The 23574-nt window shown below is 40.7% G+C and overlaps 1 protein-coding gene across 1 annotated transcript in view; it reads left to right on the plus strand.

The window, feature by feature from the left end:
- LOC121395542 (cAMP-specific 3',5'-cyclic phosphodiesterase 4D-like) overlaps positions 1–19717 on the plus strand; it is a 61643-nt gene extending 41926 nt beyond the window's left edge. The window contains exon 2 of the mRNA XM_041569255.1: positions 19378–19717. Within this exon, the coding sequence (XP_041425189.1) occupies positions 19378–19617 (240 nt within the window). The 3' untranslated portion in view covers positions 19618–19717. The remainder of the gene's footprint in view (positions 1–19377) is intronic.
- Positions 19718–23574: the final 3857 nt, after the last annotated feature.

Genomic DNA, 23574 nt, shown 5'->3' on the forward strand with positions numbered 1-23574 from the left:
GCAGAAAGTGGAACAGATGGGTGGAACTAGTAAGGTTTATCTGAAAATGTTCTCTCTAGGTGCAGAGTAGAAATATTTTATCCAATAAATGAAAATAAAAAGCAACAACACAGACAGCTCTTATGTGCCATACACAAAATATACTGTAATTGGGAGGGATATTAGACTGTAAGCTCTGCTGAAGAAACTAAATTGATGATGAATAATATCTCTAAAGCAGGGCCAAAAATAAGAAATGTGTTGGACACCTTAAACTCATGTTGAACACATTCATTTATCTGGAGTATGGATGTGCTATAATGATCATACAATGTACTCAGAATGGGTGCAAGTGATTTATAAGTGGACAGTAAGAATTAATCAGAGCTAGCGATGCCACAATGGAGAAAACCAGCAACAGGTTAAACACACACTCAGTACAACCTGTTGTCATGTAAATCAGTTGGCCAGACCTCTAGACTTCATCGTTGATTGGCAATTCTCTCCCACAAAGTATAATATGGATAACTATTAACAAATTAAAAAAACACTGTTTAAATAATGCTATTCCCATACTAATGTGTTTGCTGAAACACTTTGGGAATCCAACATTCCGTGCCCAGTGACCGTTAGCAAACATAATTAATTTACTGAAAATCCTTAGTGCTCCTTTTCAAGAACAAATTAATTTTAATAAGTAGGTAAACTTACAGCATGAATATGAGAAAAATAATGATTATTTATAGCTAGCAATCTCCTAAGACTTAGATTTGTGCTCACACAATGATTGATTCTGGAATTAAAGCACAATAAATGCCATTATACGAAATATGTAAAATGCCACTGCTTGTGGGTATTACTCGTGTAATGGAAGCATGACACATATCTGGGGGTGTATACTGATTTTAAATTAAAATTACAAACACATCAAGTAGCTCTTAAACATCTATACTGGCGGTGTTCAGTATTCATACAACATGATGGGCAAATCAAAAGATGGTAATATGGAAAAAAATTCAGAAACAAACTCTAAACTGAAATAATTTTTTACTTAGAATGTTGCCTTGGTAGAAATGTATGATAACTACTCATAGCATCTGGTAGCAATGTGAAAAAATGTAAAAAAACAAATAGGGGGGAACCTTCCTTTAGCTTATTGTAAAAAGTCACGGAGCAACTGCAAGTACCTTTAAATATGGGTCCTGTAAGATATGGGTGTCTAAAGGGCACGATATTGTGTGTATTTTACCAGCATTAGTAAGGTAAACTCCAGGTAAAAGTGTGTTGCCACAGATAGTAAAGTTGTGTAAATTGTGTACCAGCTTAGGAAAATCAGGATAATGGGTCCCTGGAATGAATGGAAAAGAGCAGGGTGGGCTTCCATTTCGTTATTCATAAGGTATTTTGCAGCTGCCTAAACTAGAGGTAGTTAGCTAATTAAGTTGTAGTTAAAAGGAGGTGTTGAGCAACACCTCAGAGCTTTCCCCTAGAGACCTCCTTGAGTGCTGGAGGGTGAGGGGCCACGTGTAAACCTCCTTGAGTGGAGGAAAGAAGGAGTGCTTGTGAGTACCTGGGAAAGAGTGTGATCTCCCTGAGTTGGAGAGAGCTCCAAAGGACTGGAGAGGAAGAGAGAAACCCTCCCAAGAGACCGAGTGTCTTGAGCGAGCCCCAGAGAGGATTTTGGGATTTGTGTCCACTGAAAGCCAGTGCGGGCTAAACAAATGTGACTTTGAGGTCCGTTTACTAAAGTGCGGTAAATCTGACTTTAAGTTTCCGCATGTTATCGCTGAGAATATTTTTACGCCAGAATATTCGCAGCGACTAAGTTTACTAAACAGCGATGCGCTCAGAAGTCATTGCGATCACTTGCGGTAACTACGTTAACGAACCAGCTTACGTTAACGGTAATTTTAGCGAGTTGCGAATTTTCTGGCGAAAAATTAAGTTTTTGCGAATATTTATGCTATAAAATAGTCTTGTTTTATGGCGGTTATTATGGCAATTTTTACTGTGACATTTATGGCCAGAAATGCATCTTCAAAACTCATAAACTTTATTGACTGATGATAATACCATCCAACAACATCACCAGAGTAACACCAATCAAACATGTCTGCATCATATAAACCCTTCTGCCAATAGAATCATAGGAACAAGAAATGATACCAGTCAATCTCTTTGCTTCATAGAAATGCACAGTTTAATGTAGCCAATCACAATGAAACCAAAAAAGCGTAGAGGCTGATGAATCCTTGGACTGTGATGCCGCTGCCAATAATAAGCCTCTGAGCTGAAACTGCTGCTGTTGCACCAGATAGAAGCAGAAGCCAAAACATCCTGTCAGCAATAGCTACAGATCTGTCTCTCCTGTCAGCAAAGAATGATGGGTAGAAAAAAACAGTATTATGGGATATTTCCTGCCCCTTGAGAATTTTCTGGCGAAAAAAATACTTTTACGCCACTACATAGTTGGCGGTAAATGTTTGCGAATATACTGGCGTTAATTTTGTCTTTAGCGCATTTCGCTGTTTAGTAAACCGTGCGTTAATGTGTACGTAGCGAATGCGATAACTGGCGAACAATTATTCTTGTGCAAGAAAATTCGCAAATTTATATTTACCGCAGGTTAGTAAACTGGCGATAACATATTTGGCGAAAATTCTGTCTATATATTGTGCGAATATTTTTAACGCACTTTAGTAAATGGACCCCTTAATGTGTACACCACTGAGGGTGTGAATTGGGACTGTTCATGTCACAAAACAGGGGTGCAAGTAAATATACTTTTCTAGTAGTGTCCCCTGGCTTATACCATCACACACAAACATTCTAGGTTACATGGTCGTCATTTCGGCATTTTCTTTCAAAATGACCATTGCTTCCCCCAACTGGAGTGAAGGTACTATTAGAACGTAAAGGAGAGACAGTGTTCCTATGGTAGGTGCCATTTCAGGAGAGATAGATACCTGTATGTATCCCAGCAGCCACACAGGTGTACATTTTTTTGTTCAGATGCAAATTTGGGTCTGAATATGGGTTTAGTGGAATAAACAATGTGACATTGGATTTAATAGATAGTATTTATTTAACATATATAATTGTTGTGAGAAAAGCAAATTAGAACTTATCTATAATGAATCTAAACCAACAATTAGCCGTCCTAGGAGTTAATAAAATCCTTATCTTCTTTAAAAAGTCTCCTTTTATCCTCTGCAGCGCCAAGTGACCTTTAAGTGTCTGCTTCAGTGACGTTATTCAAGTAATTTGAAATAGAAACAAGCACCTTGCCTGTACGCAAAGGAAGAGCAATTGCCTAGGCTAATGAATGTCATTTATCACAGGTACAGTTATACAGGACTATTACCAGGATGTTTAAATAAACCAGTTGCAAATCCAAACGAAATTATTTGAAATGCCTGACAAATTTTGGATATCAGGAGTAAATGCAATATGTTTCAGCTGGCCAACTACATCAAAGTCATCCCATATCTGGCCAATCCTACACTCAATTTTATCTGATTCATTAAGAATTCTATCACTTCATTATACATTTTACAAAGGGACTACGTTTTACCTGCAACCTACTAGCTGCTTTCAAAGTAAAACTCCCAAACTTGGCTGCCCTTTTATTAGACACCAGTGGGATCACCTTACTATAGCTGGGTTGGCCAGCTTAAATATATTGCAATATATGGACAAACAATCCCTGTTTTGTTTAAAGGGTAAGGCATTTTTCAGTAGCAGTATGCACAAAGTCTTAAATATATTGATAATGGGTTGAGTGCAGAGGACTCTTGTATTTGACTATATGTATTTTGTGGTCACAGCCTCATTGCATTGCACTCCCGCCTAATGGTTTTAAAAATTAGTGGTGAGCACTTCTTTTTCTTGTATATCTATCTATCTATCTATCTATCTATCTATCTATCTATCTATATATATATATCCCTTTTGACACCTCTTTGTCGGTGTTACACTCCACATGTGGCGCTTACCTGATGGCACGTGACAAACCTAAGCCACTCTGCAGTGGTATTGGGAGAGACTGGGTAACTGGTACTTACTAGCGCAGTGTTTCCATCTAGTGGGATTCGGGAATGCACCTACAGGTGGCCCCACTAGGAATACAATAATAAAACAACGCAGTTGAATAGCTGTTTATCTAAAATTGAATGGCCAACTAGTACCAATAGCACTCCTAACCAGGTGGGAGTAAGTGCCTCACTAACCAACTTGCTTGCGCTAACTATCTAGCTTACTAAAGAAGGCAAAGTCCTTTAATGTCCTTCCACAAAATAGTAAAAGAATTACCTAATTTCCCCTAGGTCTCTCCTGGTAATAGTTGCCCGGTGCTGGCTGGAGGGGTCGGCGCCTTTCCCAGAAATATCTGCAAAGAAGATTAGCCAAACAACACAGGCTGATGTAGCGGGGATCTCCCCTGCACGTTTATTTCGTGGAAATAAACGTGCAGGGGAGATCCCCGCTACACCAGCCTGTGTTGTTTGGCTAATCTTCTTTGCTTCCACAAAATAGTATCTGTATCTTCAAGCGCTTCTTTAGGGTACTGTCTCTTTAAGCAGGAAACTACTCCAAATGCCCTTTGGATGCTTTACAGTTTCTCTTCAGGCGAGTCCAGCACATTCAGACATACAGTGCGATTACCAGCCCCTTTGGATGCTCAGATAGGAATCTCCTGCTGTTTGTTCCTCCAGTCTGGATTCCTTTCACACTCTCTGTCCCTCCAGCCACAGTATCTGGCTTCCCTGTGCCAGCCCGATCCAAATATCTGCTTGAGTTGAAGCCTCTCCACTTTATGGGTGTAAGGGATACTTACGGCTCCGGTGCTGCCTCCTCCGCATCTCCTAATCCAAGATGGAGGCGCCCACGGAGTCCTCAATGTCGGCACGAACGCCAGCATCAGAATAGACGCAACGCAGTGACGCCGGCGACAGAATGAACGCAGCCTCACACGACAGAAAGGTCGCAGCGTCATGACGCAATCACACTCGATTTTGGCGCCAAATGATGACTATTTTTTTTCACAACTACAATTTTTCTTCTTTTGTGGAACATTAACTTCCTCAAAAGTCTCTTCACCCGGGTGAGTGGGTTCCACACCTGAAAATATTTTTAGTCTCTTATAAATGCCATTGTATGCCAGCTTTTTTTTTTGGGGTTTACTTCTCCTGATGAACATGTCTGTATGTGCTCTTTAAGCCCTCTGAAGGACATAGTTTATTTATGGCTTTAATCTTTGTTCCTATATAGTATCTGTCTTAAAATATTGTTCCCAATGGCATAACAGACACAATAACAATAGATTTCCTGGCAAGAATGTAACATGGCTGGTAAAATCAAACTCAACAAAATCCGATGGCACACAGGACTACAAAGCGGAATGCAAATGCAACGTTTCAGGGAATAAAATCCCCTTTGTCAAGCATGATGCTTGACAAAGGGGATTTTATTCCCCGAAACGTTGCATTTGCATTCCGCTTTGAAATAAAAATTTGGACGAATTCCTGTAGTCCTGTGTGCCATCGGATTTTGTTGAGTTGTACCCTGTCATGAGGTGGCCGAGCCTCTACCCTTGTGCACCAGGCATCTTTGTCCTTCTACAGGGTGTGCGAGGTCCTGTACTGCTTGAACCTTGGTAAAATAAAAGGCTGCCTGTGTGTGAGATACTAAGGGGGTTATTTACTAAAATCCGAATTTATCTCATTATTTAAATAAAAAAACACAACCAAATTCCCATACCTTATTTATTCTTAAAAAAGCTCAATCTAATCAGTTCTGGTTAAAACATGATAAAAATGAGCTAAAACCTAAATTGTAAATCTTAAATGGGTTTTTCCAGAATTGCTTGATTTTTTTCTCCAAATAGCCTTAATTTTTTGTATTTTTGCCCAAAAAGCCCAACCAATTAATTAATTTGGAGTATAGTAAATTACCCCCTAAATGTTTTGGTACTGAAATGGTGGAAATTCTACCAGGAGGCATATTCGGGTACAAATATTGTGGACCTCAAAAGAAAAATTACCCAACTGACTGGAGACCTCAAACGTCCTACATGTATAGGGCTCCAAAGTTTCAAGAAGGTTTCTGACTGCTTTATGTGGATTTTTAGATGTAGTACAGGTATGGGACCTGTTATCCAGAATGCTCGGGACCCAGGGTTTTCCGGATAATGGATATTTCCGTAACTTAAGCCTACTAGAAAATAATTTAAAAATGAAATAAACCCAGTAGGCTGGTTTTGCTTCCATTAAGGATTAATTATACATTATTTGGCATCCAGTACAATGTATTATTTTATTATTAAAGAGAAAAAGGAAATACTTAATGAAAATTTAGATTATTTGGATAAAATTTCCGTAATTTGGAGCTTTCTGGATAACGGGTTTCTGGATAACGGATCCCCAGAATTTCAGATGTTTCCGTTTTCATTTCCCAGTTTTTGGCACAACATTAAGGGGGTTATTAACTAAAATCCAATTTTATTTCATTATTTAAATAAAAAAACTATGACCAATCTCCCATACCCAATTTTATCTTATTTATTAATAAAAAAAATTCCATTTAATTCGTTTGGGTAAAAACCCAATAAAATTGTGCAAAAACCCAAATTGTAAGATTTTTTTCAGGGTTTTTTCCCAAATTGCTAAATTTTTCAGTTTTTTCCTAAAAAGAGGCCATTTTATTGGATTTTTGGCCAAAAAGCCAGAAATGGTCGCATTTTCGGGGTTATCGCAGTGCAGACCACTGAAACTGCCAAATAGGTTAGGGACCTTGGCAGGTCTGAGATGTAGGATTTTGCCACAAAAAGCCTGACCAGATAAATTCAGAGTTTAGTAAATAACCCTCTTAGTTGAGCTTATAGAATCATTACATACATACAAAAATATAATAGTCATGGTGATTATCCTAGGCAGCAAATGAGTATTGACCGCAAATTTATTTGACATGGCCCTCAGTCAGGCCAGGGGCATATTTATATATAGAAACTGCCGAGGACCTGTGGCAGATTTTGGGGGGCAGCCCACGCGTGCCTTAGGAAAAAAAAAACACTATAGAGCAGGCCGCACGCATTTGCAGACCAGAAGTGCCATAGACCAAAATTGACACCTGTGCATGTGATGTTGAATAAATAGGATGCCTAGGGTGGCACAGGACCAAAATATAGCCCTGAGTCTGACCGCAAACCCCTAATTTTGCCTCTTTACAAGCCACACCTATTGGGAACCTCCGGGCTATAGTGATACTGATAAACATTGACACTAATTCTAACACAGACACCAATTCTAATACAGATGTTGACACTGATACTGGCACTGATACTGAATCTAACGCTGATACTGACTATTTCTACTTGCTTATAAACCACATCACATACAGGGCTGAATTAAATGGAGCAAATAATGCTAATAATGCTGGCTGGAATAGGTTTCCACGAATTTTAAAGCTCGTATTGAAGGAATATTATTCAGTCAATTTACCAAACATTTGAATTTTCTGCATATTTATGAGTCTGCTCTTCTCTCCCTGATTATGCACATTTATAGCGGCAATGCAAACTGAGGGATATAAATAAATAAATATGGGAGTGGATGAAAACTTGCAATTTATTTAGGAAGGTGGAAATTTAGTGAAATTAGAGGGAAGGGCTTTAGATTCCATGACAAAAAAAAACAAGGGCTGGTTTGGGAACACAGCTAGAATTGTGCTTGCATAAAACGTGATGCGCTTGTATGCATTGCTGCCATTTATTCAATTGCACATAAACACGTACTTTTCACCTGAGAACATTTACGTCAAGCACCATTGAGCTTGCCCTGTCTGTTTTGATTAGTAATTAAAACATTTTCACCACCACAACAAAAAAACACCAATTGACAAAAAAGGCAGGAAAACACCCATTGACCTTTTTTCAACGATTTTGCAAATTTCCGAGAAGATTCACTAGTTCTGATTATTTGCATGAAACTGTACCATTGATGCAGGAGAACCCGGAATCCCTGAGGGTGGTGGTAATTTCAGGGAGCCAACTCATGGTTTGCATCAATCGGTTTGCATCAATAGATGCAGCAGACTTGCACCCAAAGAATCATTTTAATGCTTATTACTTGATATGATTAAAAAAAAACAAAATATGCACGTTATCTCACTTTAGGCATTTATTTTATCTGCATGAGGTTTGGAGACACAGATAAGACACTGCCATGTGGTATGTAATTAATGTGTTTATTTAACACAAAATTCTTACAAGTTTGGTGAATTTGCACAAATAAATGCCTGAAGTGAGATAATTTGCATATTTTGTCTTTTTGATAATTTCAAGTAATTAGCATTAAATGCATTAAAAATCAGGCCTGAACTTGCGGGGAGGTCAGAAAGGCCCGGGCCTAGGGCGGCATAAGTTAAAAGGTGGCATGACGCCCAGCCGCACAACCGATAATTCCGGAGCTCTAGCCACTAGGCGCTAGTGCTCCGGTTAGAAGAAAGGATGCATATGCGCGCGATCCCTTGGGAGGGAGGGACGACAGAGGACGCCAGCCTTCGAGCACCCTCATTGTTAATCTGGCCCTGTAAATAATGTTCTTATTAGGGAGCTGTCACGTTGTCCCCCTGGGGAAATGAGGCACAGTAAGTTCTGACAGTGGCGTAACTACCAGGGGAGCAGTGGGTGCGATTGGGCCAGGGCCCGCACCCCCTCAGGGCCCCCCGGCAGCTCGCGCCACTCTGTTCTAATGTGGCCGTTTCCGGCCGTACGGAGGGGGCGGGGCCCGGCTGCACGTCCCTTGCCAGGGCCCGCCCCCCTTTAGTTACGTCTCTGAGTTCTGAGCAGCAATAGGAGTCACCTATTGTCCCTGTGCCCACACTGGCATGAAATTTTAAATAATTTCCACAACCTGGGATCAATGATTGATTGAAAGTCTTAATTCACCAACTTCCTGGGTGCACTATTCTGACGCATACAGTAGTTCTGATATTCCTGTTATTTACTATTGGGTTGTTCCTGATTATACTAAGCCATTCCTGTCCTAACCTGTGCCTCATCCTTGAATTCATTTATGTTTAACTCTTGGTACCACACTTTCCTCCCACACTCTAAAAACATACAGGCAATTGACCCTACTGTGTGTGAATGTGATAGAGAACTTACTGGGGGCAGGGACTGATATGAATGGTGTATATTCTATGTAAACCCTCTATGGAATTTTTAATTAATAATAATAATAATAATAATAGTTGCTTGCTTCCAGTAACACTGGTTGATGCACTTGTGCACATGTAGCGAATTTCAGTAGTGAAGGGAAAGTATCCCAAAGGAAGCAGAATATTCTGATTAATTATATTGCCAACGGCATTATAAAACCGATTCAATATTTTAATTTCTTGATTTATTTTTACCTAATTCTTATTTTTTTTATAGTAAGTACTCAATAAGAATAAAGGGCTTAGTATTTTTCATGTGTGACCAGATGGGCCTCTTCAGTTCTAGTTTTCTTCTTCAATTTTCTGTTTGAAAATGTGGCTTGAATCGTGTGTACGTTGGCTAGAATTTTCATGCAACAAAGACAATACAGATTATAACATTCATGAATGGGTACAGCTGCTGACGTCTTGCTCTATTTGGGTCAATACTCACTGTTTGAGCATCATGTATCTGCATTTCTCAACCACTGGAAATTTGCCTAATATTTAAAGACAAATATATCTATAACTACTGTATATATTTTAATTCTTTTTTTTTGTCTAGGTGACATTCTCTAATTTTGGTGGTATAGTGTACTACCTCAACAATATCTAAAATAGGAAGAGTGATGAGGTATCAATGCAATACTTATTACTTGTGTCTAACCTACTGACCTGTGACCTTCTAAGGCCACAGCATCTACTCATCATTGTATTCTTGGAGAGAGAGAAAATGATTTTTTAGACGGCTTTGTTTCTAGGCAATTCAGATGCTATCATTGTTTGTTCCACCAGGTCACGAGATTGATTATTCCTAAACAGAGGTGTCTTCATTGTCACTTGCACCTTAAATTTTTCACATTAACCCAGCATTTACTTATGATGAGGGTTTTCTATGTTTATTGCTATAAAACAATTTTCAGTTTAAACTTGTTTACATTATAGCCACAATGTGTGTATAGACGGTAAACTCCACAAGCCAGAGGCTGAAGAGTCTGTGTAATGATGCTATTAGACATAGTAAAATATTATAACACAGGCCTAACCTTTTTAAGGTTTCACTTGTGAAATCATAGCAAATGAAGTGCTTAAAAGGGCTCAGTTTGCAAAGATGTGATGTTTAGGTGAAATGGATCCCAACTATACTGAAAACACACACCAGGGTTTTATTGACATGAATCCTCTTTCATCTCCCATCATAGACCATCTGTTTTCATTGCAGCTATTAGAGACAAGTATATGAGACCAATCAAAGGGCATCATTTATTGATGGAGATTGTAAAGGAACACTGTTAGCCGAAGAGATACAGAAAGAGAAATTCAGAGAGACAGGGAAAGAGAAGGAGACTGGACCATTTTCCCTTTTCTAGAGTAAATTTGCCCAGAAACTGAATGAGACATAAAGAAGGTCCTGTCTTTGGGTACAAGAGTAAACTTTTTTACTTGAAGGATGGTGGTGGTAGGAGGGGTTACTAACTTTTTATTTGCTTTTTGTTGGAATTTGATTTGGAGTTTGTGTGTTGTTTTTCAGTCCCAGGATTGTACACTAAAGTGGCACTAAAGTTGGGCACACACTATTAGATCTGCACATTTGGCGACATCGCCAATATGCTCATCAACGGCAGGGCTATATCCATACATTAGGCACTAGGATCGGATTATAACAAGGAACAATGGGCTCTGACGGGTCAATCACCTGAAACATTAAACCTTACCGATCAATGTCGTGGCCAGATATGGATCGGGTAGACCCGTCTGAAGCACCCATACATGGGCAGATAAGCTGTCGCATTGGTCTAAAACAGGGCTGTCCAACTGGCGATCCGCTACCCCCCCTTCTGTGGCCCCCACATGCTGTGTCTGCTTACCATATGTAAGATTTAAAAGGTATCACTACAGAGGTTAACTGGCCCCTGCATTGTTTAAACCTCAAATTCAGACTCTAACCCCCTTTATTGTTCACACCTGTGATCCCCCTGTATTGTTCACACCAGACTGAAACTGCCCAAATTGTTCACCTGTTCACAATTTATTCAAAATGCTAATGGGGCACCATCACTGTGTCACTGTATGTAGTACATATTAGAACGATAGCTTTCCCTGTCTTCTGCTCTGTTCTGCCTTCCCTCCCTGTGTGTGCCATTGTCTGCTTGCCCAGTGCTGCTTGTGTCTGCCATTCTCTGCTTGCCCAGTGCTGCTTGTGTCTGCCATTGTCTGCTTGCCCAGGGCTGCTTGTGTGAGCCATTGTCTGCTTGCCCAGTGCTGCTTGTGTGTGCCATTGTCTGCTTGCCCAGTGCTGCTTGTGTGTGTCATTCTCTGCTTGCCCAGTGCTGCTTGTGTGTGCCATTCTCTGCTTGCCCAGTGCTGCTTGTTTGTGCCATTCTCTGCTTGCCCAGTGCTGCTTGTGTGTGCCATTCTCTGCTTGCCCAGTGCTGCTTGTGTGTGCCATTCTCTGCTTGCCCAGTGCTGCTTGTGTGTGCCATTCTCTGCTTGCCCAGTGCTGCTTGTGTGTGCCATTCTCTGCTTGCCCAGTGCTGCTTGAGTGTGCCATTCTCTGCTTGCCCAGTGCTGCTTGTGTGTGCCATTCTCTGCTTGCCCAGTGCTGCTTGGGTGTGCCATTCTCTGCTTGCCCTACGCTACCTGTGGGATGTAAACCTGTCAAGGGTTTGTTCTTGGGGGTTGTTAGCATTTGGAAACTGTTGTTAGGGGCCCCTCAGGTGTTTAATCATGTGTTGGGGGGTTGTTGTATTATCCTGAGGGGGGGATGAGACATATGGATTTAAGGGTAGGTTTTTAACATAACTTCAATTTTTCACATATGAGTGATGAGGGCCCTGCAGTGAGCACCAACCATTTGGTTTTTTGGTGTGCTACCACCGTTGATGTGGATATGATCTTAAAAGTTCTTGTGGTAATATGGGTGTGGTTAACAGTGGGTGTGGTTTAAAAGGGGGAGTGGCCAACACTGATTTCCATTATCGGCCCTCCTCCACATAAGCCAGTAAAATTTTAGCCCTCGGTACCACAGAAGTTGGACAGCACTGATCTAGTGGAAAGCATTCCCAGAAAAGCAGAGGCTCTTATAGCAACAAAGTCAGGACCAATTCATATTAATACTTTTGGTCTGGGAAGAAGATGGTGGCTAGGCAGTTGTCCGTCTACTTTTGGCCGTCTAATGTATTTGTACAACTACCGGTATGTGCTTTAGCCCTCAGTAAATAAAGGGATTTTCTGTATGACAGAAATTTGTATATTGTACAACCAGTACTTATTGGGTTCAGTTTTGGCTCAATGTTTTGTAAGGCCCAACCTAGGTTATTATAATGATACAGAAATATTTAATACAAGTATGGGACCTGTTATCCTGAATTCTCAGGAATCGGGACCTGAGGTTTTCGAGATAAGGGATCTTTCTGTAATTTGGATCTCCATACCTTACATCTACTAAAAAATCATTTAAACATGAAATAAACCCAGTAAGATTGTTTTGCCTGAAATAAGGATTAATTATAACTTAGTTTGGATCAAGAACAAGGTTTTATTATTACAGAGACAAATTAAATAATTTTAAAATATTTGAATAATTTGAATAAAAGGGAGTCTATGGGAGATGGCCTTCCCATAATTCAGAGCTGTCTCAGTAATTAATCTTCTCTAATTTTAAGACAATATGTCGCCTAAAATAAGCCCTCACCCTAAATTCTACTCAGGCTGTCTACCACCAGAGAAAACTCGACTTCTGAGTCGACTGATCTTTTTCTTTTTTTAATCTAAAGCAGAAAATATATTATTCTATAACTCAGGGCATGGCTTGATATTGCCAGTAGAATTGCTTTGTAAATGCTGAGACAAACATAAAAAAAATGATGGATTGGATGAATGCAAATGAATGCTGACTTTTCCGTCTCTAGTTCTCATCACTGTCTCTTGTAACTAGCAACAACTGGAAGCAAAAGATGAGCTTATGACTAAAGTTGCTGATGTCTGAAAATGTTTGTACTTTATAAATAGCTTATCGTTATCGTGGTTAATCATTTTAATTTGATTTTATCGGTTGTCATATTTTAATTGCGTTTTTCAATTAGCTATTTTATGTTTGCAGATCCGTTTTAGAGGAAATTGCCATGCTGATGGTATTTCCAAGCACTTTCCAGCTCATCCATGTCACTGTTTTCTCATGGCTCTTTGCGTATTCTAAAAACTCCACCTACAGTGCAATAACTTATTTTCTCTTTGCTCTTTCTATTGATCTGTTATTCTTTAAGAGCTTTCCCTTTCCATCAATCATTTGGTATCTTTTCAGTACACTCTATTAACCAACGCTGGGCATTCCCCACTCAGTTGGGCTTATATATTTTAAAGGAGAACTAAACCCCCCCGTAATGTGAAAAACCCCATCAAACTACCCTCGATAGTGCCCCCTCCCTGCTTTCTCCCTGCATCGGGCAATAGTGAAAAATGTGTCCTTAATTGTGAATCTCATGTATACGTGCAGAGTATCGCATCGGAGCTCAAGGACGCCATCTTCCAAATCTGTTTTCTTCAGAAATGGCCCACCGACGCTAAGATATTTGGCGCATGCGGAGTTGGAGCCACTCCGGTGTTTGTGCCAACTGGGCATGCACTAGAAACTCCAACACTTGAAGAGGATCCAAAGAAAACCAAAGATACGGAAGATGAGTTCCGCTGTGCTACTCTGCACAGATATGTGAGATTCACAATTAGGGACACATTTTTCACTATTGCACTATGCGGGGAGGAAGCAGGAAGGGGGCACTATAGAGGGTAGTGTATGGGGCTTTTCCCATTTGGGGGAGGTTTGTATACCCTCAAACAATGTAGAACAGTCTAAAAACCCCTGCTTCATCTAAATTCTAAACCATTTCATAAAAATATACTTTTTTAAGCAGTATGGGCCTTTGGGTATTACTAAATAAAAAAGTTTTAAGTGCTAATCCCCTATGGCCGTTACATTCACAGTGCACTCAAACAAAACAAGGGCACACATAAATGTTAGGTCACATGAGCCAATTAAGTTCTGTCTTTTCCTCCAAAACTTCTTCCTGTTACATCTAGATCTGCATTATTATTATTATCTGTTGCATAAGTATTCATTCTGAGGGTGTAGTTTTCCTTTAAAGCAACATGTACTAGTCACTGCATGTACAGTGTCCATCAAATAAGGGGTGTTAATAGGTTCTCAAAGGGAACCAGGACCAAGAACTGTTGCTAAGGCTATGTATTAAACACATGAAGGCAGTCTGTATTATCAAGTAAAGATTACGAAATATTACGATTTAGGATGCAAGTGCAGTCGTACTAAAATGCTCGCAATTGTTGCACGTATTGACGTTATTTAAAGATACAGATATGGGATTTGTTATCCAGAATGCTCTGGACCTGGGATTTTCCAGATAATTTATCTTTCTGTAATTTGGACCTTCATACCTTTAGTCTACCAGTAAATCATTTAAACATTAAATAAATCCAGTAGGCTTTTTTTGGCTCCAAAAAGCATTAATAATATCTTAGGATCAAGTACAATGTACTGTTTTATTATTACAGAGAAAAAGAATTTTTAAAAATGTGGATTATTTGGATTAAAATGGAGTCTATGGGAGACCACCATCCTGTAATCAGGTAATTCCAAACACAGCCCTGCACTTCGGTATAGTTTTGCCATGAACCATTGCTTCCATGCTGCTGAATCACGGGCAAGTTCATCTATTGATGCAAGGGAAAACTGAAGCCACCACCACACTGTATATGGTGCCCCCCCCAGCCACTGGTCACCTGCCTTGCTGAGAATCAACTTAATTTAACTGAATCAACAAGCCTTCAGACTATAGTTACAAACTGAACCATATTCATTTTTCATTGAGAAAATTCCGCTATAATCCATGGGGTGACCTATAGCAGTGACAGGCCCGGACTGCCAGAGGGGCTGCTATAAGATGCCATAGCAAGTGACTACTAAGTGGGCTGGTGGGAGCTATTTGGGCCTCTTTGTACTTGGAATGTCAGGGCCTATTCTGAATAGTGATGGGCTAATTTATTCGCCAGGCGCAAAATCGCCGCAAATTCACACGATTCGCCGCCGGAAAATACATTTGCGAAACCGCCGCGAAAATTTGCCAGAGAAAATTTCCCAGCATAAAAAAAAATGGATGCCGGTGTCAAAAACGAGACGCCGGCGCCAGTTCGCAAATTTTTCGCCGTTTTGTGAATTTCACAGGAAATTGGGGAATTTTTCTGCGATGCGCAGGTGCAAATTTGCCGCAAATTCGCCAGGCGCAAATTCACGCAAATTCCCAAGATTCACCGCCGGTAAATACATTTGCGAAAGCGCCGCGAAAATTCGCCAGAGAAAATTCGCCAGCATAAAAAAAAAAGGATGCCGGTGTCAAAATCGAGACGCCGGCACCAGTTCATGAATTTTTCGCCGTTTTGTGAATTTCGCAGGAAATTGGAGAATTTTTCTGCGATGCGAAACGCCCCAAATTCGCCCATCACTAGTAACCTAGAAATGTATATAGAGGGATGGTTTTGTTTTTACCATATTGCATCAAATTTGGCAATGCAGTGAATATTGGATAATCTTTGAATAAAAACAAGTTCAAAACCTTGACATTTTTAATACAAATGACAGTAAAACAATTATTATATTCTAAACATTTCCCACAGAATTGTGCTTACTTTAGGTGTATTCCTAAACTTGCACAGAAATATGTCATTGTTTTAAACAGGCTATAAAAAATGTAGGGATTATTTATGGGCTTGTTATGATGGCCATGCCCCCAATCCTTTAATGCCAGTCCCCACAGACTGCAAAGGTAGGAACCTGCATATTCTATATTATGGGTTTCACACAGAATAGGAGTCATTTAAATTGTGATATGAAACCTTGTAGCCTGCCAGTCTAAAGCTGGACATACATGCAGCGATAAAATTATTTCCAATTCTGTTCCATCTTGATAAACTTCTCAGAGTCATGCGGTACAGTATATACACAGGTAGTTGCAATAATTAAACACTAGTATAACCCTATAGTTAATATATAACATAAAAGTAAAGCTTGCCTTCTGAATTTAATTAAAAATAGACCATTGAGCAGAGAATTGTGTGCCAAAGCATCTGATATAAAAAAATCACACTAGAACATGTGCCTGGTTGCTTTTCCTAAGGGGATTATGAAACTGCAGGAAGGCTATAGGAGAAGACAAAAAGTGATGATTAACACAAGGGTTCTCAGATTGATAGGGTAATAGTTTAAATATACTCTATCTACAAAATGTTTTTTGTGCTTGATATTCATTATTTATTACTTATCTACCTTAAGAATTTCATTTTGCTTTCCAATCAATAACATTAAAGTGATGCTTGCAGCTTGATGTTGGTGATGGTTGCTGTCTGGAGAACACATCCAGTTCATCTTTGCAACCTATACCAGCTGAGCTTTAAGACGATGACATGGGTTTCTTGGTTAAGAACCTGTAACTCTAATTAGATCCCTTGGAACTACTGCTGGCTGTAACAGGTAGCTATAATTAAGGAAGAACATGGCTTTCTCAACTTGTCTGCAAGGACTCTGTCCAATAATGTGCCCAGGAGACCAGTATGTGCAAAAGCCCTAATGATTTTTTTTATCAGACAAGCATCTGAAAGCTGTTTATTTGAAGATACTTTAAAGAGGTTCGTATCTTTTGAAATCCATACCCACGGTGTCTTAACTCGCTTGAACATTTATGAGAATAAACAATAAACATCTTTTTTATAATCTAATAGCTTTTAAGGAAGCACAGTGTTTAGTGAGAAAAAGAATGAATAAAGAATGATAAATAACTCTACGCAGGAGCTAATAACAAGATTTCCAATCCACATGTTGTCCACCAAAACATTGATCTGTATGAATATACCACCCTGCATACCAACAATTAAATATATTAAAAAAAATACTGAACAATGCACTAAAATATCTGAAAACTTTTAACATTTCAAGTTTTCCATCAATTACTAGCAAAAAAATAAAACAAAAAAAAACCGGACACCTCTAAAAATCTGAATGGCTTAAAAACAGGTCCAATAGGATCAGTGCAGCTTTCATTGACTTCTATTGGACCTCAACTGTTTATACTTGGTGAAGTTTTGGATTAGAGTTTTTAGTGGTTTTTACACATTATAAATGAAACATTTGTAGGGAGGAACTCCACGGGCGATTTTGGCACGATCCGACGTGCTACGCAAAAACGCAGGCGTCAAGTCGGATGTGACGGAAATAAGGTAAGCAACAGGAATGTCGGATGGTGTCACAGCATTCGCCAGATGCATCACGACTGTCGGATGCAGACGACAGTCGTGTCGCATCAGATGAACGCTGCGACTTGTTCTGACATTTTACCTTATTTCCATTGCATCCAACTTGACGCCTGCTTTTTGCGCAGTGCGTCGGATAGCGAATAAATCGCCCCTGGAGTTCCTCCCTTAGAGTAGTATAAAAATAATGTTCTTATTGAAGGTTATCTGTGTAAAATCTGAAAAAAAAATATATGAAAAGCAGAGTACCCGTAGCGTTCCTTCTAGTTCCATAGGCCTTTTAATATTTTATGTAGATTAGCATCACTTCCCCTTATTACAAACACAGTACATTTATAAAAGAATTCAGTCAACCCTTCATGGCTAAATTTACCTTACTAACCGATTTCAAATCCACAGGGTATGTTTTATCTGTCTCTTTTAATCAAATGCTACCGGTGTTATATGATCTTGCTCACTTTTCTGAGACTTAGCATTTTCAGTCTCATTTGGCTGAATTAATGGTAGAATATGCATTTTACATGCGTGTGGAGTTCAAGGTGAGTTCATTGCTGTGTGAGCATATAGCAAAATGCTCAGGTATCATGTTTATGTCTATATCTTGTTTTTGTAAGGTTTGGCTGATTTTTCATGTAGATTTAAATATTTTAATACATTGCACAATGACATCTAGGACAAACACACAATATATGCATTCATGTACTGACGTGCAAATGTGTGTGCCGTTTTTACAGAAATAAGTGTTGATTTATTGTGAATCTTCTGCAATTCAGCTGCAAATCAGTCCTTAATCTGCAAACTGATGAATAAATTCCATTGGATTAGCATGTATGCAGCTGGAATTTATCTCCAAAAAGCTTGCATAGTAGTTATGAATCTCTGCAATTGTGTAACCTGTTCACTTATCCATAGGGCAAATGGAATTACTTGATATTTGTGCATCTCCTCCTTTTAGATGTATGTTTATATTAAAAAGTAAAAATGTATGTATATTTTTATTTGAATAGCGCTCCTTGAGGGCAAAGCACTGTACAGCAGAACAATAAATTATTAGAACAAACAGGGGGTCATTGCAATAATAAACAAATAAGTACAAAAATATAATACATATAAATATAAAGTATAGTTACAAATTAGTGCTTGGTGTCAAGGAGACAAAAGGATGGATGTCCCTGCCCCATAGGGCTTACAGTCTAAATGGGAGGGTAACATACAGACACAATTCAGAGGGATATTATGGGGCCCATTCACTTTGCTCGAGTGAAGGAATAGAGGAAAAATACTTCGAATTTCTAAGTGTTTTTTTGGCTACTTCGACCATCGAATGGGCTACTTCGACCTTCGACTTCGAATCGTTCGACTATTCGACCATTCGATAGTCGAAGTACTGTCTCTTTAAAAAAAAACTTTGACCATCTAGTTCGCCACCTAAAACCTACCGAGGCCAATGTTAGCCTATGCGGAAGGTCCCCATAGGCTACCTATAAATTTTTTGATCGAAGGATAATCTTTCGATCGATGGATTAAAATCCTTCGAATCGTTTGATTCGAAGGATTTAATCATTCGATAGAACAATTATTCCTTCGATCGTTCGATCGAACGAATTGTGCTAAATCCTTCAACTTCGATATTCGAAGTCGAAGGATTTTAATTCGGCAGTCGAATATCGAGGGTTAATTAACCCTCGATATTCGACCCTAGGTAAATTTGCCCCTAAGCATTGTAGGTTACAGGGGATGAAAGTGCCAGTTTAGGTATGAGTTAAGGGTACAGTGCACCATTCACCTCTTACCTATAAATCATAAAGGGCTTGCAAAAAATGGCGTTGATTATTTCTATACATATGCTATACAAATTAGTCAATGGAATTTTTCTGTTCTATTTTATAGGTGTCAGAAGAGGCCCTTCATTCCAAAACTGAAGAAGATCATATTTTCCAAGAGATTGAACCATGCCCAGTAAGGAGACTTTCTTGCCGAGCCATCCATCTTCCTCCTCTGGCCTTCAGACTTGCAGAACAAACAGAATTGGAGAGGAAATTTGATTCAGAGAATCCACAAAGGCCAATCTCCTTAGCACTCAGGATCCCCCCACTAATTGCAATCACAGCTGCGGAGAACACCAGGTAGGATTGTGTTTCCATTTCAGAAACCTGCAGCTGATCTCTAAAGCAAGGGTAGCTAATCATAATATAGAATCAGCCTTTATACTGCACTAGCTGGAACTAACACTACAAATGGATTTGCAACTAGGGATGTAGCGAACGTCGGAAAAAAAGTTCGCGAACATATTCGCGAACTTGCGCAAAAACGCGAGCGGTTCGCGAACGGTTCGCGAACCCCATAGACTTCAATGGGAAGGCGAACTTTAACATCTAGAAAAGACATTTCTGGCCAGAAAAATGATTTTAAAGTTGTTTAAAGGGTGCAACGACCTGGACAGTGGCATGCCAGAGGGGGATCAAGGGCAAAAATGTATCTGAAAAATCTGCCTGTGTGTGCTTGGAAGAGATAGTGTAGGGGGAGAGCTGTTAGTGATTTCAGGGACAGATGATAGTAAGTTTGCTGGCTAGTAATCTGCTTGATACTGCTCTGTATTGGAGGGACAGAAGTCTGCAGGGATTTGAGGGACATTTTAGCTTAGGTAGCTTTGCTGGCTAGTAATCTACTGTTCTCTTTAAACAACTGCCATACGTTGACCTTGTAGGCATTGTTTGCCCAGTTTTTTTGGACGCAGCCACTGAAGCACAGTTGCCAGAAAAAATATGCCATATAAATGCTGAAAATAGTCATTTTTCGCCATACGTTGACCTTGTAGACATTGTTTGCCCAGTTTTTTTGGACGCAGCCACTGAAGCACAGTTGCCAGAAAAATTATGCCATATAAATGCTGAAAATATAAATTTTTTTGGTTGCAGCCACTGAAGCACAGAGGCCAGAAAAATTATGCCATATAAATGCAGAAAATATGCATTTTTTTGGTCGCAGCCACTGAAGCACAGTTGACAGAAAAATTATGCCATATAAATGCTGAAAATATAAACTTTTTTGGTTGCAGCCACTGAAGCACAGAGGCCAGAAAAATTATGCCATATAAATGCAGAAAACATGCATTTTTTTGGTCGCAGCCACTGAAGCACAGTTGACAGAAAAATTATGCCATATAAATGCTGAAAATATAAATTTTTTTGGTTGCAGCCACTGAAGCACAGAGGCCAGAAAAATTATGCCATATAAATGCAGAAAATATGCATTTTTTTGGTCGCAGCCACTGAAGCACAGTTGCCAGAAAAAATATGCCATATAAATGCTGAAAATAGTCATTTTTTGCCATATACGTTGAGTCAACGTATGGCAAAAAATGACTATTTTCAGCATTTATATGGCATATTTTTTCTGGCCTCTGTGCTTCAGTGGCTGCGGCCAAAAAAACTGGGCAAACAATGCCTACAAGGTCAACGTCGTTGACCTTGTAGGCATTGTTTGCCCAGTTTTTTTGGCCGCAGCCACTGAAGCACAGAGGCCAGAAAAAATATGCCATATAAATGCTGAAAATAGTCATTTTTTTGGTCGCAGCCACTGAAGCACAGTTGCCAGAAAAATTATGCCATATAAATGCTGAAAATATAAATTTTTTTGGTTGCAGCCACTGAAGCACAGAGGCCAGAAAAATTATGCCATATAAATGCAGAAAATATGCATTTTTTTGGTTGCAGCCACTGAAGCACAGAGGCCAGAAAAATTATGCCATATAAATGCAGAAAATATGCATTTTTTTGGATGCAGCCACTGAAGCACAGTTGCCAGAAAAAATATGCCATATAAATGCTGAAAATAGTCATTTTTGCCATACGTTGACCTTGTAGACATTGTTTGCCCAGTTTTTTTGGTTGCAGCCACTGAAGCACAGAGGCCAGAAAAAATTAAACCAGTAGGGTTTGCACCCTAGTTTGTAACGGTGGCGGAGGGAGGAGGAGGACGCTAAAGGACAGCTGTGTGTGGAGTCATGAGGCTTGAAGAGAAGGACAGCTGCATAGAAGTCAGAACAAGTCTTCCGGCGTGCAGTAACCCTCCGAGATCCACCCCTCATTCATTTTAATAAAGGTCAGGTAATGGACACTTTTGTGACCTAGGCGAGTTCTCTTCTCAGTTACAATCCCTCCTGCTGCACTGAAGGTCCTTTCTGAGAGCACACTTGAGGCTGGGCAAGACAAGAGGTTCATGGCAAATTGTGACAGCTCTGGCCACAGATCAAGCCTGCGCACCCAGTAGTCCAGGGGTTCATCGCTCCTCAGAGTGTCGATATCTGCAGTTAATGCCAGGTAGTCCGCTACCTGCCGGTCGAGGCGTTCTTTGAGGGTGGATCCAGAAGGGTTGTGGCGCTGCCTTGGACAGAAAAACATTTGCATGTCTGACGTTACAGACTGGCCAAAGGGCTTTGTCCTTGCAGGTGTGCTCGTGGCAGGATTACTGGCACCTCTGCCCCTGGAATGTTGATGAGTTCCTGAAGTGACATCACCCTTAAAAGCATTGTACAACATGTTTTGCAGGCTGGTTTGTAAATGCCGCATCTTTTCGGACTTGTGGTATGTTGGTAACATTTCTGACACTTTATGCTTGTACCGAGGGTCTAGTAGCGTTGCGACCCAGTACAGGTCCTTCTCCTTAAGCCTCTTGATACGGGGGTCCTTCAACAGGCATGACAGCATGAAAGACCCCATTCTCACAAGGTTGGATGCAGAGCTATCCATCTCCGCTTCCTCATTATCAAGGACTGCATCATCCACGGTCTCCTCCCCCCAGCCACGTACAAGACCAGGGGTCCCCAAAAGGTCACCACTAGCCCCCTGGGAAGCCTGCTCCTGTTGGTCCTCCTCCTCCTCCTCCACAAAGCCACCTTCCTCCTCTGACTCCACTTCTGGCACCTCTCCCTGCGTTGCAGCAGGTGCCTGGGTTCGTTCTGGTGATTCCGACCAGAAATCGTGCGCTTCCAGCTCCTCGTCACGCTGGTCTACAGCCTCATCTGTCACTCGTCGCACGGCACGCTCCAGGAAGAAAGCGAAGGGTATTAGGTCGCTGATGGTGCCTTCGGTGCGACTGACCATATTTGTCACCTCTTCAAAAGGTCGCATGAGCCTGCAGGCATCGCGCATAAGCACCCAGTAACGGGGGAAAAAAATCCCCAGCTGTGCAGATCCAGTCCTACCACCCAGTTCAAAAAGGTACTCGTTGACGGCCCTTTGTTGTTGCAGCAGACGTTCCAACATAAGGAGCGTTGAATTCCAGCGAGTCTGGCTGTCAGAAATCAAACGCCTGACTGGCATGTTGTAGCGCTGCTGAATGTCAGCAAGGCGTGCCATGGCTGTGTAGGAACGTCTGAAATGGGCCGACACCTTTCTGGACTGGGTGAGAACGTCCTGGAATCCTGGGTACTTGGAGACAAAACGTTGGACTATTAAATTTAACACATGTGCCATGCAGGGCACATGTGTTAAATTGCCTAGTCTCAACGCTGCCAACAGATTGCTTCCATTGTCACACACCACTTTTCCGATCTGCAGTTGGTGTGGGGTCAGCCACCGATCGGCCTGTGACTGCAGAGATGACAGGAGTACAGATCCGGTATGGTTTTTGCTTTCCAGGCACGTCATCCCCAAGACAGCGTGACAACGGCGTACCTGGCACGTCGAATAGCCTAGGGGGAGCTGGGGGTGCACAGGTGTGGAGGAGGAGAAGGAGGACCCAGCAGCAGAGTAAGAAGAAGAAGAAGAAGACGAGGTAGAGAGCGATGGAGGAGTAGAGGTGGTGGCAGAACCGCGTGCAATCCGTGGCGGTGACACCAACTCCACTGTTGTTGTTGAGCTACCCATTCCCTGCTTCCCAGCCATTACCAAGTTCACCCAGTGGGCAGTGTAGGTGACATACCTGCCCTGACCATGCTTGGAGGACCATGCGTCAGTAGTCATATGGACCTTTGGCCCAACACTAAGTGACAGAGATGCGGTAACTTGGCTCTGCACAGACTTGGCCTTCAGACTGTGTGTGCTTGGAAGAGATAGTGTAGGGGGAGAGCTGTTAGTGATTTCA

The sequence above is a fragment of the Xenopus laevis genome, chromosome 1L, assembly GCF_017654675.1.
Source record: "Xenopus laevis strain J_2021 chromosome 1L, Xenopus_laevis_v10.1, whole genome shotgun sequence".
Taxonomy (NCBI): domain Eukaryota; kingdom Metazoa; phylum Chordata; class Amphibia; order Anura; family Pipidae; genus Xenopus; species Xenopus laevis.